Below are 14,321 nucleotides of genomic sequence, written 5' to 3' on the forward strand. Positions count from 1 at the left end.
AGTACTTAACAACTCATTACCTGTATTTCACTCAATTACTGCTTCAGCTTTTAAGATACAGAAGAAATTTGTGAACATTCAGAATATGGAGACATAACCTCAGTACCAAAGAATAAAAATTAAATTTCAATTATCAAAATGTATTACTTGATTAAACGTGATGGCAACAGTAATAACAAAAAATGATCAATTTTGACTATGCATATATAAATCTTTTCCTGTGATACTTGTCAAAGCACAGGTGCTAATGTTAAAAGCAGGAAGGTTATACGAGAAAAAATAGCTCTTCAGAACACAAAATGTTAAACAGTCTATGGGTTCACCCATCTCCCTTATAGTTGAACCATAGCTCTTTTGAATTATATTAGTTTTATGGTTTGGATAATGATGCCCAATAAGGAAAATGGTCAGTATACCCCATATTAATACTACTATGCTAGAATGGTATTTATATCCCTGCTACTAAAATCTTATCTCCATGATTTAAACAAAAGAACAAATATATTCAAATGTAAAATGCTCTTTTTAATTACTAAATTAAGAAAGTTAAACAGTTTTAAAATGTAAACTTGCAAATAAACCATAACAAAATGTAATTAAGACTTTAAAATTTGCAACTCAGTATTAAAAACTCAATAGAAATAGAAAGGAATTGGTTTTGGTTAAACGTAAGTAATTCAAGGCTGGTACAGACAACTGAAAAAAGTAATATTTTGCTCTGTGCATCCCCCATGAAATGTAAAGAAGTGCATAGTAATTCCACTGGAGAACTTGCAGACATAGAGAAAGTAATTTCATTAGCAGTACAGGACATTTAACACGCCTATTTTACAATGAAAAATGTTACACACAAAACAGAAAATCCTAGTTGCATGGCAAACAGTTTAGCAGGTGAACATGACTAAAATTCTATGGTTTTAAGACCATCTGAATGTGGTTATAATGTTTATTAAATAATTTTTTGAAACAGTTCCTTATACATGTTTTGATACAAGAAATACTTGCAGTTTCAAATTTCCAGTTCCAATGGCGATGGTTTCTCTTGCTTTAAATATGTTCATTTTAATTTCAAGAACAAATCAGAACACACTTGTCAAACATTGGAAACGTTACTGTAAATACAGCACATGATTCCTGAAAGAGCAAAGGTACAACCATCTACAGGTACATAGTCATAAACAAAAAGTGCAATCCAATTAAAAAAATTCATGCTTGGCAAAAGCCAAAAATTAGATCACTGGCTTTCAGAATCTCACCAGTATTTTCATGTTTGCAGTAAAATTATCACTTTCTGGGTACTGCTGCAGTGTGGCTCATTCATTCTGAAATGAGATTCTTCTGCAATAGCACCCATATACTGTATGTACAGGTATGTATATATATTATATATATATTTATATATAAAAAAGCAAAAAAACAAACACCTGTCCTGATTTTTTTTTTTTGTTAAAACATGAAAAAAAATGTTTTAGACAAAGAGGCCACTTTTGGAAAATAATACTTTTAGTTGAATCAGGAGAAGACTAGTTAAAATCACATAGGTTTTGCATTTTAAAAAAAGGAAAGCATTAGGATCAGTTATTGGCACTGAGTTACTATTTACATTGAACAGAGGTTTTGCAGTTTACGTAACATCAATACAATGCATTTTCGGAGTCTTTGATTAAGAAAAAAACAAGTGTTTTTCTCCTTTTCATCAATGACATTCAGATTATTCAGACAAGTGGTCATGGACAAGGGCTGTGGAAGTTTTCAACTTCTGACCCATGTGCATTCTGGTGCTGGAAGATGTTGCACTTTGGAGAAGCCTGTCACTGAGCTGGAAGCTAATGAAGGGAAAAACACCTGATAATGACATTCTGTACAGACCGGGAATCTACAGGTTGTCACCGGGCTGGTACTGGGGTTCTGTTGCAGTAAAGTAGTCTTCAAGGAAACTCTGCAAGTATTCAAAAGTTGGACGCTCCTCTGGGTCTTTTTTCCAGCAGTGGATCATAAGCTCATGCAAGGAGATGGGGCAGTCCTGAGGACATGGCATCCTATAACCACGTTCTACCTGTTCCAGGACTTCACGGTTATTCATACCTACAAATAGGCAGCAGCAAGATGTTTGTTAAAATACAGAGAAATAAACCAAAATCTCCATATGCAATTACCATATATACATTCTCTGGCTAGGGACAAAGGTTACACATAAATTAAGTGATCAGAAACTGGTTTAAACCTGTAACAGAATAGAAGTTCAGTGCACATAAACCAGTTTCAAAATGGCTGAAACGGGTTTAAAGATGAACCTAGTCGAATGTAGTATCAGACTTAACTGATTTATATCGAACTGGTTTATGAAATGTCTGTCCTAGACCTCTTCCTGGTTCAAGTTAAATCACAGTCCCCTAGCATCCCAGCATTTTGCAGCCCTGGGCTGGGCTGTGCTGTCTGCTCCAGAGAGCAGGGCTGGCTCTGCCCCTCCGCTCCCTAGCTGGAGCAATAAGGGCTGGACATAGGCAGAGAAAGAAAAAATTGGGGGGGGAGGGCTGAGCGTGTGTGCGTGCACGTGCCCCTCCCCCCCTTTCCTTCCCCACCAGGTGGGAAAGTCTGCAGGGGAAGGTGAGGGAGGATAGGAAAGGGCCGTGGAAGGGAGTGGCACTGCCCAGCACTGCACCAATCCCAGTCCTGACAGGCACTGTACCAGCACCAGCTGCTTCCCCATCTCCGCACCACCCGGAGGGGCCTGGAGCTGGAGTGGGGCCAGCCTTGCCTATGCCACCAGGTTGGAGTGGACGGAGTCCCTGGGACCCCCACGCCTGCCCCACCAGGCTCTGCACAGCGGGGGTAGGCGCAGGCGCAGCAGGGTGCAGGACAGAGGCACGGCTTGTCTGCGGGTGAGGAGAGGGGCGGCAGCTCCCGCCACTGCATGTGTCCTGGGAGGCACAGAGGGCGTGTGCCCCCAGATCTGCACAGGGCAGGGTGGGCTGGTCGCAGTGGCACTGGGAGAGGGGTTGGGTGAGCTATGGTGAATCGTGGGGTGGCTGCAGCCCCCCCAGCGCTGCTGCCGCCCGCCCTGAGCATAGTTCCCCCCCCCACCAGGAAGAGCCCGGCCCCAGCTCACAGCTACAGCCTGTCCTGCCCCCACGCAGATCTGGGGGCACGTGCTCCACGTACCTCTTGGGGTGCATATAGCAGCAGGAGCCACACTCCCCAGTGAGCCACTCAGGGCTCAGTCCTATGCCCCACCCTGAGTGCCTGCCCCTCCCTCATTCCTAGTCCTACTCCCTCCCTCACCGCTGCCTGCGAGCCCCTCACCACCCCTGCTGCAGCCACTGGAAGCCCGCGCCTGGGCTGCCTTGTGGCCCTACCACTGCCCTGCGTTTAGCCCCCAACCTTCCACTGCCTATGGGGCTGGCTCACTGGCCCCCTCAGGCATACCCCTGCTGGAGTCTGGGGCCAAGGAGGAGGGTTGAACTTCCCTTCTCCCAAGCATGGAGCTGCCCTGCCTGCTTACTTAGTGCTGGCTGTGACTGTGGACTACAAATCCCAGAAGCACCTGGAAGCAGGAAGAGGAAGTGATGAGCAACCCTGCAGCGTCCTGCTTCTGTAACTGTGGACTGCAAATCTCAGAGACCTTGGGGGCAGCAGGAAGAAGAAGTGAACACATAGCCCATGATGGCTATCAGAGAGCCATACTGTAGTGTCTCCCTGCTTCTTGCCTAGGCCACTGCAGCCATGCGGCTACATTTCCTGAATCAAAAGTGAATGCATGTTCATTTGCTTATTGGTTCAATCTTTGCAGTTTAGACTAACCTAATCAATTCAGCTTTGGGCTTTTTGACTGTTTGTACTTAGCCTCTATGGTTAAACAAACCAACCAAAGATCCCACCTGTTCTTACTTCCTATCTATTACAGTATGGACTAGATCTATCTGCTTCCAAAGGTATCAGTGTTAAACACTTGAGAAGTAAAACACTGCTGCCTCTTAGCTACACCCTTACCCTTCTCCAAAAGAATTGGCACAAATTTACCAAAAGGTAGAATCAAGAACTTTCTTCCAACCAAGAGCTATGTGATATATTTTACTGTGAGGTTTGTTTAACAATCTTTTGTTTCCTGTTTTGGTGTAAAGCACACTTTTTTTTTTTTTATTTACAATCCAGACACTTAAACATATAGGAAAAACTGGCTTTTTGAAACCTCGCTCTGAGCTTGCCAAATTTTTTTAGGATTTTCTGAGAATAGGCTGTGTGCACTTCAGCCTACTGCTCTTAGAAAAGCAAGTGTCACCGAGAACATCTTTTAAAATTTTTTTTTAGCAATTGATTGTAATTGGAGGCCCACAGGCCCTTGTCTTGAAAATAGCTAAATCTGTTCTATAGGGTTTGGTTATGACAGGCAAATTTGTTCTGGTGAATGTAAAACTATAGTGGTGGCATGGAGGATAGGTGGTGACCTTTTAGGAATACTAGTTAGTTAGAACCAGTGTAGTTTCCTCCATGCTTCTATGTGTCTTCCATTATTCTTTATCCAAAAAAGAAAAAAAAAGTTCTGATTCAAGAATGAAATACTAACCCACCTTAGTAAGTCTCCCTATGAAGAAACACCTCTAACCTCAGTCCCTGATCCTATGCTCAGATGTACAAGCCCCACTCTGGTTACACTGACAGGTATCTGGTTTCTTTAGCTGCACTGTGGCTTTCCAAGGTTTTTCTCCCAATCCTTCTTCATACCATTACATTTTCTTCCTTAAGCAGTGAATGTCCATTAACAACCTGAACTTCATCCTTACTAAATTCATTAATAATTTCCTTGGCTTTTTAATAATTCCAAGGAAAAATGCTGCCATATGGAAGCATTTACCAGAAAGTATGTACATTAATAACAACCTAGATGACAGCTTAGTTTCCAGGTGGCTAGTACTGTTAACAAAATCTCTGCCAAGATATACTGGCAGACTTAATATTTCTAGGTCAGTGGGTCCTGCTGAGAAGCCCTGCAGGAATATCAGTCATCTTACAAGATGCACTGTAGTTTATTCATGACCCCATCTTATCCAAATCCTAGAAGCAGTACTGCATCCTCATCCTTGTTGACCTATCAGCCACCTTCAACTCTGCTGACTGTGGCTTTTCTCCTTAAAATATTGTATTCCTTTAGTTTCCTTGATACCATCCTCCCCTGGATCTCATCTTTCCTCATCTCCCCTCCAGCTTTCTGTGGGGTTCCAGCCAGACTCTGTCAGCTAGGCCAGGGGTGGGCAACCTGTGGCGCGGGCAGCTTCTGTGTGTAGCACATAGCTGGCTGGAAAAGGAACAGGCAGCACAGTGGCAGATAGGGCAGGAAGCAGAAAGCAAAATATCAGATTGGGCAGGAAGCACAGGAAAGAAAGCAGAAAACAGAGCAGCAGATTAGGCAGGGGAAGGGAATTGGAGTGGTACTCAGGGTGCAGGGGTACTGTGTGGAACACCTGCCAAAAAGGTTGGCCCCCACTGATCTAGGCTATATCTACACCTTCCTGATTCTTTCTTCATAACATCTTTTCACACTCACACAGTTCAAATACCCATCCAGCTTTCTTCTCTCATCTTGATTATTACAACAACCATTTTTCTGGTTTTGACAAGTACAGTCTTGCTGTGTTCATACCCATTCAGGTGGGAATGTAAAGATCAGTGTCTCATTTTATTGTCTTGACCACCCCTCTCTCTCACAGCAGATATAAGATGCATGTCTCTGCTTTCCAAGCCCTTTACATCCTAGCCTCACCCTGCCTGCCATCTTTCATTCTGGATCAGAAAAGGGGATCATTCTGTCCCCAGCTGGCCTGTGATGCCACTCTCCATAGCCCATGACTTAGCTTTTCAAACAAGCACTTTCACACTATCTTCCATGCTACCCCTCATTCTTGGAAGGAGGTCCTATAAACATGTGCAAAAGCCATCTCATTATCTGCCTTCAATGACCCTCATTACAGTTCTCTTTTGCTGCAATATCTTAAACAATCTTGACAGCCCTTTCAGCTGCTGATACACTATAACTACTGTTTGTTAGGCTCACCAGTATTGCCTTATTGTGTTCTTGAGCATCCCAGGCATTTGTATCTTCCCTTTGTCTCTTGTTTTATACTTATATAAGTCCTGATGCAGCCCTGACAGTCTTCTAGTCCTGTGTTTATGCAGTGCTTAGGACAGTGAAGTCCTGGTTCAGGACTGGTGTTGTAAGGCATTATGGTTACAAGTAAGTTATAAATAATGGCTCCAGCATCTGGTATATTCTCCTCAGGGATTAAAAATCCCAGAGGCTTGAAGCCAAGAAAATTATAAAGTCCATCAGACTCCTAAGACTTGTCTACGTTATGGGACCACTGCTGCTATAGTTGTACAGGCACAGCCCCATACCAGAGAGACAGAGTATGCAGCAAAAGGGCGTTTTATACCATCTTCCCAAACGCCATAAGGTAATCTGGCAGAGACCCTCTTCCATTGATATAGTTGCGTCTAGACTGAGGGTTTTGCTGACACGAGAAAAAGCTCTGAGAATAACATACAGGCAGAATGCACTTTGGGATGGATTTCTTCATGTAGACCCGTGATTCTCAATCAGGTGCTGCAGCACCCTGGAGTGCCTTGAGATCTTTTCAAGGGTCCTATGGGGTACCACACAAGGTTAGTATTGCTAGGTGTACAAACACAATTTACAAGATAAATCTAGAGAGTTTCAACAGGAATCCATAGTGTCAAAAAGCAATTCAACCTGTTGCAGTCTTTCTGAGTTCTTTGAAACAGAAGAATTGCTCTATTATTTTTCTGTAGTCAAAAATGAGTGTTAAGTAAGAGCTGGCATTTTCCAACAGATGCTTTCAATCTAAAAAGGTTGAGAACCACTGATGTAGAAAATGTGCATGGTACTCAGTGCTCCAGAATGTAGAGACAGCTCTTGTCCTGATGCGATTACAACTGAAAAGATAAAACACCTAAGAAGATGGTGGGTGCTGGGAAAGCCAGAAGCTGGAATCACATCAGTTTTGTATTTTCAGTTACAAACTAGACTAATTTTTCAAACTCTCATCTTTGAAGCTGCTAGACAAATCACCTCACATTTGAAGGTAAAAACCTGTTCCGCGCTTCTCCCTGTTTAAGCCTGGATAAATCAGTGTTAATAGCAACACAGGTAAAAAGCAGAAAATTTCCTTGCCTGAAATAATTCATTTGCATGAATTAGCTTATTGTTATGTGAGGTATTGACTGTGTTTTTATCCAGTGTATTATTTTGTGCAGCAACACGCTTTAAAACTTGACAGTGGATCAAATATTGAACTAAGTGAAAACAACTCTTGACTTCTCTTTTCTTTTAAAATGTAGAAAAGAATATGGAACAATTTCCATGCACTGTGTTGACTGGAAGCCTACTCTTTCATTCTTCTACCCTCTGAAAGTCCAAATATAGTTATGAACCTAAGTATTACCCAGAATGACCACACATCTTTTTCCTCCCTTAGGTTATTACAGATTTGTATATGAATTCACTACATTGGTGGGGAAGCAATACACATGTACTGCCCCTGCAGATCAGAAACTGAACTACCTGGTTTGTCTTTTAAAAAGCCCTAGCAGGGGAACAAACTCAGGAAGATACCCCAGGTTGTCTTTGGAGGCTGAGGGAGCTGCAGAGATTTTGGCAGCATCATTGCCATCAGGGACCAGGCATCTATAATTTCACAGCCCGTCAGAGTCGTTTAAGTCAGTGTTTCCCATCCCGTGCTCCATGACACAAAAGTGTGCCATCAGAAATGAACAGATGTGCTGTGGAATTTTGCATGGCAATGAGCTACAACAGGCATAAGGATAGGGAGTGCCTTAACAGGTGTGCCGCAGAAAAAAATTATTAATGTAAGTTTGCCTTGGGCTGGAAAAGGTTGGGAAACACTGGTCTAAGTAACAACAAAGGGGTTCTCTCTCCCCTGAGTAACCCAAGGTTAGGAGAATGTGTCTGTGGTTTTCAGCCAACTTGTACCTTATCTGCTTCCTCTACCTGGAGTTTTGTGCTGAATCTTTGGAAGGCCCTGGCCCAGATTGATCGAGAAACCAGTGGAGGCGTCTCAAATGGGACTTAGCTGCTTAACACCAGAGCTGCAATTCTGAAAGCCTTAGCTCAGCTATTGACTAATCTAAGCTCTTTTTTGGATGCAGACCTAAATCTTAAAATTCAATTGGAATGTTTCAGGACCTCCGTGATTTGTCTCCTCTTTTCCGCAGGTTAAATTAGGTTTCTCTTGCAGCCTAGCTCTTATGGTGATGAGCAGCTTCATGATTCAAAGGCTAGCTCCCTGAAGTAAAAGCTTTTCCATTTCCTACAGTACACTGCCAAGCTGCCTCCTACAGAGAACTATTTCTCTCTGCCATACAAACACACTCTCCTCATTCAAAATGCCTTTTTCCCTTATTTTTTTCTGTGCTGCTGGAAAAGGTGAAAGTTACATTTTGTAGATGTAACAAAACCAAACCTCCAAGGCAACTCTGCTCCTTAGTTTCCCACAGTGCCATGTGAGAAACCGTGTCTTTGAGGCTTTTCCTTTACTGCCTAAAAGGTTTGTTTCTACTATGGGTAACTACAGTGTATTAGCTAACCTGCTGTTAAATGCCTGTGGAGACAAGGCACTGCGGTTGTACTGTGAAATAACAGAAGCCAATCAAGGGCAAAGGGTGGGGATAGCATTGACCTTGCATAGTAAAAGCTACAGTACCGTGTCTCTGCTAGGATTTTATGATGGAATATGAGTTAGCTAGCTAGATGTAAAAGGGGGAAAAAACAAAATAAGAAAACAAAATATTATTTTGCCTTAGATTCTAATATTGGTAGGGTAGGCAGTGCCAGCTTTTCTTTTATGTGTGTGTGTACTATGCAGAGCCAGCTCATTAATGATGCTAAACAGACAGTATCTCTCACTGATCCTTTTGAGCACTGCAGGTTTGTAGACTGAACTGGGTATTGAGAGGAAAGGTCCTGAGGTTCTTGCAGCAGTTTTCATTTTCAGTTATTTTCTGTAACTATTGGAAAGCTATTCCAAAACAAAACCTAACCCCAATCTGGGCACAAACACAACTGCCAGACGAAACAACTGCATGCTGCAAAAGCCACTGGTCCCTGTCTTTCAAATCCTTAAAAAAAAAATGCTGCCACAATTGCTCAGTTGCATTGTTCACAGAAAGAGAAGTACAGTCAGTTCATTGTGACATTGTAATCTTCACTGATATGGATAAAATGATCTTCTTCCATGTCCACGCTGTTTCAAACTCTTTGAATATATATAATACATACAATAGGGGAAAAACTGTTTTTTTCCCAAGCTAGCCTAGGAACCCTTACTGATGAAATGAATGCAATTTTAAAGATGTCCTTTACTTAATATACACATGCATATAGCATTCAGCACATGAACTGCATAATATATTAGCCATCTGATTTGGGTGTATGAACATGAGGGTTATTTTGAGAACAAATTAAGTACCATTAGGAAGGCTGAATTTCAGTTTTTACAAAACCAAACCTAGAAGTACCATAGTTAGCTGAATCCAAGACTATTTGAAATTAAGACTCTGCCCCCTCACCCAGTAATTAGATTCTGTACATGGAATTTTTTTCTGTGTATAGAATCTAATTATTGGAGGGTCTTAAATTAATTTCCCCCAATGTGACAGTGGGGAAAAGCAGCAGAAGGGGGCAGGTGGCAGGGACAGCAAGTGGTCTGACTCCTGCCCCTGGCTCCCTGCCCCCCATTAATTGTCTCCCTTCACCTGTCCCTCCCCTTGCTTGCATGCCTCAGTGCCTTTTCCCTGCACCTCCTGCTGCCTCTCCCTGTAGCTTCTGCCCTCGCATTACCTGCCTCCTGCAGTTTACTGTCAGTCATAGCTTCAGCCTCATTCCAGCCTTGGGGTATGAAGCAAAAGGCAGTTTCTCACTCCCCTTTCCCCTCCTGCCTGGCCATGGAGGAGCAGCAGAGGCAGTGGCGGGTCCTGGGGTCCGGGTCCTGGGCCACAGCTGCCCTGGGCTGGAATGGGGCCAGAGTCATGACTGATGGTAAGCTGCAGGGGGGCAAGGGCAGCAAGTGGGCAGGGAGGGGAGCATAAGCTATGTGGCACAGAGAGGGGGCCAAAGGCTGCATAGGGCATGTGAACATGAGGGTTCATGTTCACAGATAGGGGGTGGGGCTATGGTTGCAGCTCCAAATCTAACCCCAAGCCTGGGTCAGGGCTCTAGTCAGATCTGTCCCACCCCACTCCCCCAGCCTTGTATTTGAATCCAAGATGAGGGGCTTCCTCCCATGCTGAATGGGGAAATGCTAACTTTGCAGTTGGTTCCTGTGAAGTCTTAAATTGAATGCATGGCTGCTCCAAGCGTTGAGAGTGCACTGGAAGCCTTAAAGACTCCAGTATGCTCCTGTGTCTGGGTGTGCTAGTCAGCTGATTGGTAGGGCTGCGCAAAGCTTTGGACTGCAATTCGGAGACAATTCAGATGATTTGTACGTTGAATCTATTAATCTGAATCGAATCGCTAGAAGCTTTAGGCTTTCTAAATCGATTCGGAGCTTCCAGTCCACCACTGTAAATGATGGCGGGTTAAAATAACTTAGCTGGCTCAACACCAATAGCACCAGCAGCATCAAAGGTACCCAGACAGAACTGTCACAGAGCCTTTCTTTTTATAATGGAATTGACAGCAAGAAGTAAAGAAATTGTGTTGAATATATGTTAATCCTGGTGTGTGATGGCTTATCTCATGTTTTTGTTTATATGTTTATTATTAAAAAAACCAAAATACTTAGAAAAATATATCTTAGGAAGCGTTCGGGTTGAAAATCCCTTTGTCAGGCTGAGGAAGTATGTGCAGTTGGTGTGTTTCCTGGTCCTGGATCGAAGGAATAGTAAAGAAGCCAGAGGCTGGCCTGGCACACCATGCAGGTAAGAAAGCCAGTCAGTGAAAATGGAAATGGAGGCATCATGGGGTGAGGGACAGGCTGGGGCTGGTGTGGGGGGCGAAGGAGGATGTAGCATCGCAGGTAAAAATGCAGAGGTGCAGATTCCCAGAAAACCCTGCACATCTCTCCTTGAAAGCTAGCAGGCTTCATGGCCTCAGAGGGGCTACCATCCCTGCAGTTTTCACCCCGCTGCACTTTAAAACACAGTGTCACCTATGTCATGAGGTTTGCTTGTCAGCAGTTTGAGGGTCAGTTTCCCAGAAACCTCTGCACCTATCTCCTTGAAACTTGGCAGGCTTTGTGGCCTCAGCAAGAGCTACCAGCCCTGCAGTTTTCACTCTGCTGTAGCTTAACACACATGTGACATCAGTTTTGCTTGTCAGCAGCATGAGCTACAGTTTCCCAGAAACCCCTGCACCTATCATCTTGAAACTTGGCAGGCTTCATGCTCTCAGCAGAGGCTACCACCCCTGCAAGTTTCATCCGAATCAGCCAAAAAAATAACAACATTATAGATATTTCATTGATTCCCCATTATACTCTATGGCTGAATCTCCAAATCAGCTCTGAATCTTCCAAAGTGATTCGGCCAAATCAAATCTCTAGCATCCGAACTGGCTGAATCTGAATCCAAATCGAATAGTTCCCTATTCACACAGGCCTACTGATTGGCACTCCTAGCTGTGGGAGTCCATCAGAGCCTTAAAAATCTCCATTCAACAGATTGGCACTCCCAGCTATGGGAGCATGGGGCCTTCAGTTTGCCACTTGCCAGTGCAGGGAGAGCCCAAAATCATAATCCCAGGCTCCCCCTGCACCGTCAATAAGGTATGACTAGGATCTGATCCCCAATCTCACACCTGCACCTCCTGCCGTGCACATGCATAACTCTTGGGATCTCATCATGCCTTTAACTGAACATCTCCCAGAGGCCCAACACTTAACTTCATAAGGGGGAAGGAAAACAATGTGTTTTTAAAAATGCTTCATGCTGCTGTCATTTCTGAAGCATGAACATTCTTATGGCATTAGAGAATATTCTTAAGAAAAGTTTTGACCACTTTGAGCTGGTGGCCAACTTGTGTCATCTTTTCTCATACTGGCTTTCTTAAATTGGGTGTGGGGGCGGGGAAGAGTGCGAGTGAGACAGACAGAGACAGACAGTGTTATTAGCATGGTTAACATCCTCAATTGGGCCCAGAGCCTTTGTAAATGGAGCTTTCCTTTTTACCAAAAGTAGCCCTTGCATGGAACTCCAGGATTTGGGGACACTGGGGAGGACATCTGTTCAAGGGACAACATGTGCACTAACTTGTCGAATGCAGTTTTAGCACCAGAAAGCAGGGCAGGCAAGACAGATGTGCTTGTTCAGTGCAGCTGGAATGTGTGGCTGCGCTACCCAATAAGGAACATTTCAAACCATAATCCTGCTGGACAACGGCCAAAGAAACGTAGCCTCCTGCCTCCCTTTTTTTAACAGTTTGAAAGTAGGATCCAACAGGGAATTGGGGAAAAAAGCAACAGTAAAACTAAAAACAAGCTAAACCAGGCACATTAATTTTTGGCTTTGCTTCCCTCCCTCCCCCTTTTATTTCCCCTGTGGGCTAATGAAAAATGTTGTTGAAAGGGCTTATTTCAAACCAGTGCCTTGTAAAGGGTTAAAGGGAGCACCAATATCTAAGTTAGACATTTTGCCATCCAATAGGCCCCTTGAGGGAGAAGCTGAAGGATAAAAGGAAGAGAGCTGCTATTAAGAAGTCAGGCTACTGCTGGCAGGGACTATTAGGGGTGAGGTGGAAGGTTTAATTTTGAGCCCTGGCATCCCTCTAACCTTTGCCACTGTGGTTTCCTGTTCACAGACCCCAGTCCTTTCACCCAAAATGGAGCAATTGGACAACAAATGGTTTGAAGAGTGGGGATAATGGATGCTAGATTTCCTATTCAGCCACTCAGCCACACCCCTTCCTCTCTTGTCTCCTCCATGTTGCACTCTCTCCTGTTACCTAGACAGAAGGCGGTTATAAAATGGCAAGGCCTCTATCGAGGCAGACCTGTGGGTGTGAGTACACATCCAGATTTAGGGGGTGTGAGGTGTGTAACAAGTCACAGGAATTGTTCTAACAAGTGAGGGGCACTTTCCTTTTTTATTTGAACTCCAGACCACAATGAGCATCCATGTCTGGAGGCAGATCTGTAACCCATTTTACAAGCAAGACATTATAGACGAGGACGCCAGCTCAGCTAAACCTGAGAACCCCTTTGTAGGGAAAGGTTGATTCTTGAGGTACTCTAAAAACCACATGCTTACCATGACTGATCAGGGTGCCAGGGCAGAGCACGTTGGCATTCAGGCTGTGGGTTCCTAACAACTCCACACTCTCCTCCCCTAGGTGAGTTGGGATCTGGGGCAGTCCTGTCCCTCTGGAGCTGTCTGAAACCCTCCCCTTGCCCTTGTGTATTCAACAGGATTTGGCAGGAGTTATAAACTCCTTATGAGACCTGGAATGTAGGGGTGTCTGAGCTTCTCCCTGCTCTCTGGAGGACCATTTCTCTAGGGGGTCTAAGCCCCTTTCCTTGTTCCCTCATATGAATTGGGATCTGGGGGCCCCTGTTCTTGCATAGAGGTGCTAGCCACTCTCCCAGCCCTCCTCATGGCACCATGACCAGGGGCAGGAGTCATTCTCTCCCTCTGCAATCTATTTAAAGGCTGAAACCTCTCAGTGCTATAAATCCACATGCTTGCTTGTTCTGCCTTGAAATTTGGATACCTAAGGGAGGCGCAGGGCAGAGTTACTGATCCAACTGCAGGAACTTTTGAGCCCAGAATTCCCAAGATACATACCATTCCTCCCTCCTATTTTTAATACTGACAGCTCCTTTTTGCATGGACCTGGAAGGCCGGCATGGAGCTGAAACAGACCAGGTTGGGCCAAGGGCATGGCTGGACCCCTAACTGAAGCAGAGGCTGGTGGAGCAGTGTGGGGTGCAAGGCCTGGTTTAGTATATAGCTTGGGCTATGTAACCAAGGAAGTATGTGATCCTCCCTATTGCCTGTGACAGATCCATGCAACTAGAAGTAAAATTTTATGTGCCGATGGATAAAATGTTAATATCTTCATGGAATGGGATGGGAAGGAGAATTTGAGCTGAAAACTGGCCAGGGCTACGTTGGTTAGCACTACAGAAGAAAAAGACTTGGGGGTCATCATTGACCACAAGATGAACATGAGCCTGCAATGTGAAGCTGCGGCTCAGGAAAACAGATCTGACGATGACAGGCTGAGAGCCATGGGACTCTTTAGCCTGGAAAAGCGCAGGCTCAGGGGTGATCTGATGGCCACCTATAAGTTTATC

The 14,321-nt window shown here is 44.2% G+C and overlaps 1 protein-coding gene across 2 annotated transcripts in view; it reads right to left on the reverse strand.

Moving 5' to 3' along the window:
• Nucleotides 1-432: 432 nt before the first annotated feature.
• Nucleotides 433-14,321, reverse strand: part of FYN (FYN proto-oncogene, Src family tyrosine kinase) — a 167,429-nt gene continuing 153,540 nt past the window's right edge. For both annotated transcript variants that reach the window (XM_019537928.1, XM_019537927.1), the window contains exon 13: nucleotides 433-2,085. In XM_019537928.1, the coding sequence (XP_019393473.1) occupies nucleotides 1,877-2,085 (209 nt within the window). In that variant the 3' untranslated portion in view covers nucleotides 433-1,876. The remainder of the gene's footprint in view (nucleotides 2,086-14,321) is intronic.

The sequence above is a fragment of the Crocodylus porosus genome, unplaced genomic scaffold, assembly GCF_001723895.1.
Source record: "Crocodylus porosus isolate Cpor-Errol unplaced genomic scaffold, CroPor_comp1, whole genome shotgun sequence".
In the NCBI taxonomy this organism is placed as follows: domain Eukaryota; kingdom Metazoa; phylum Chordata; order Crocodylia; family Crocodylidae; genus Crocodylus; species Crocodylus porosus.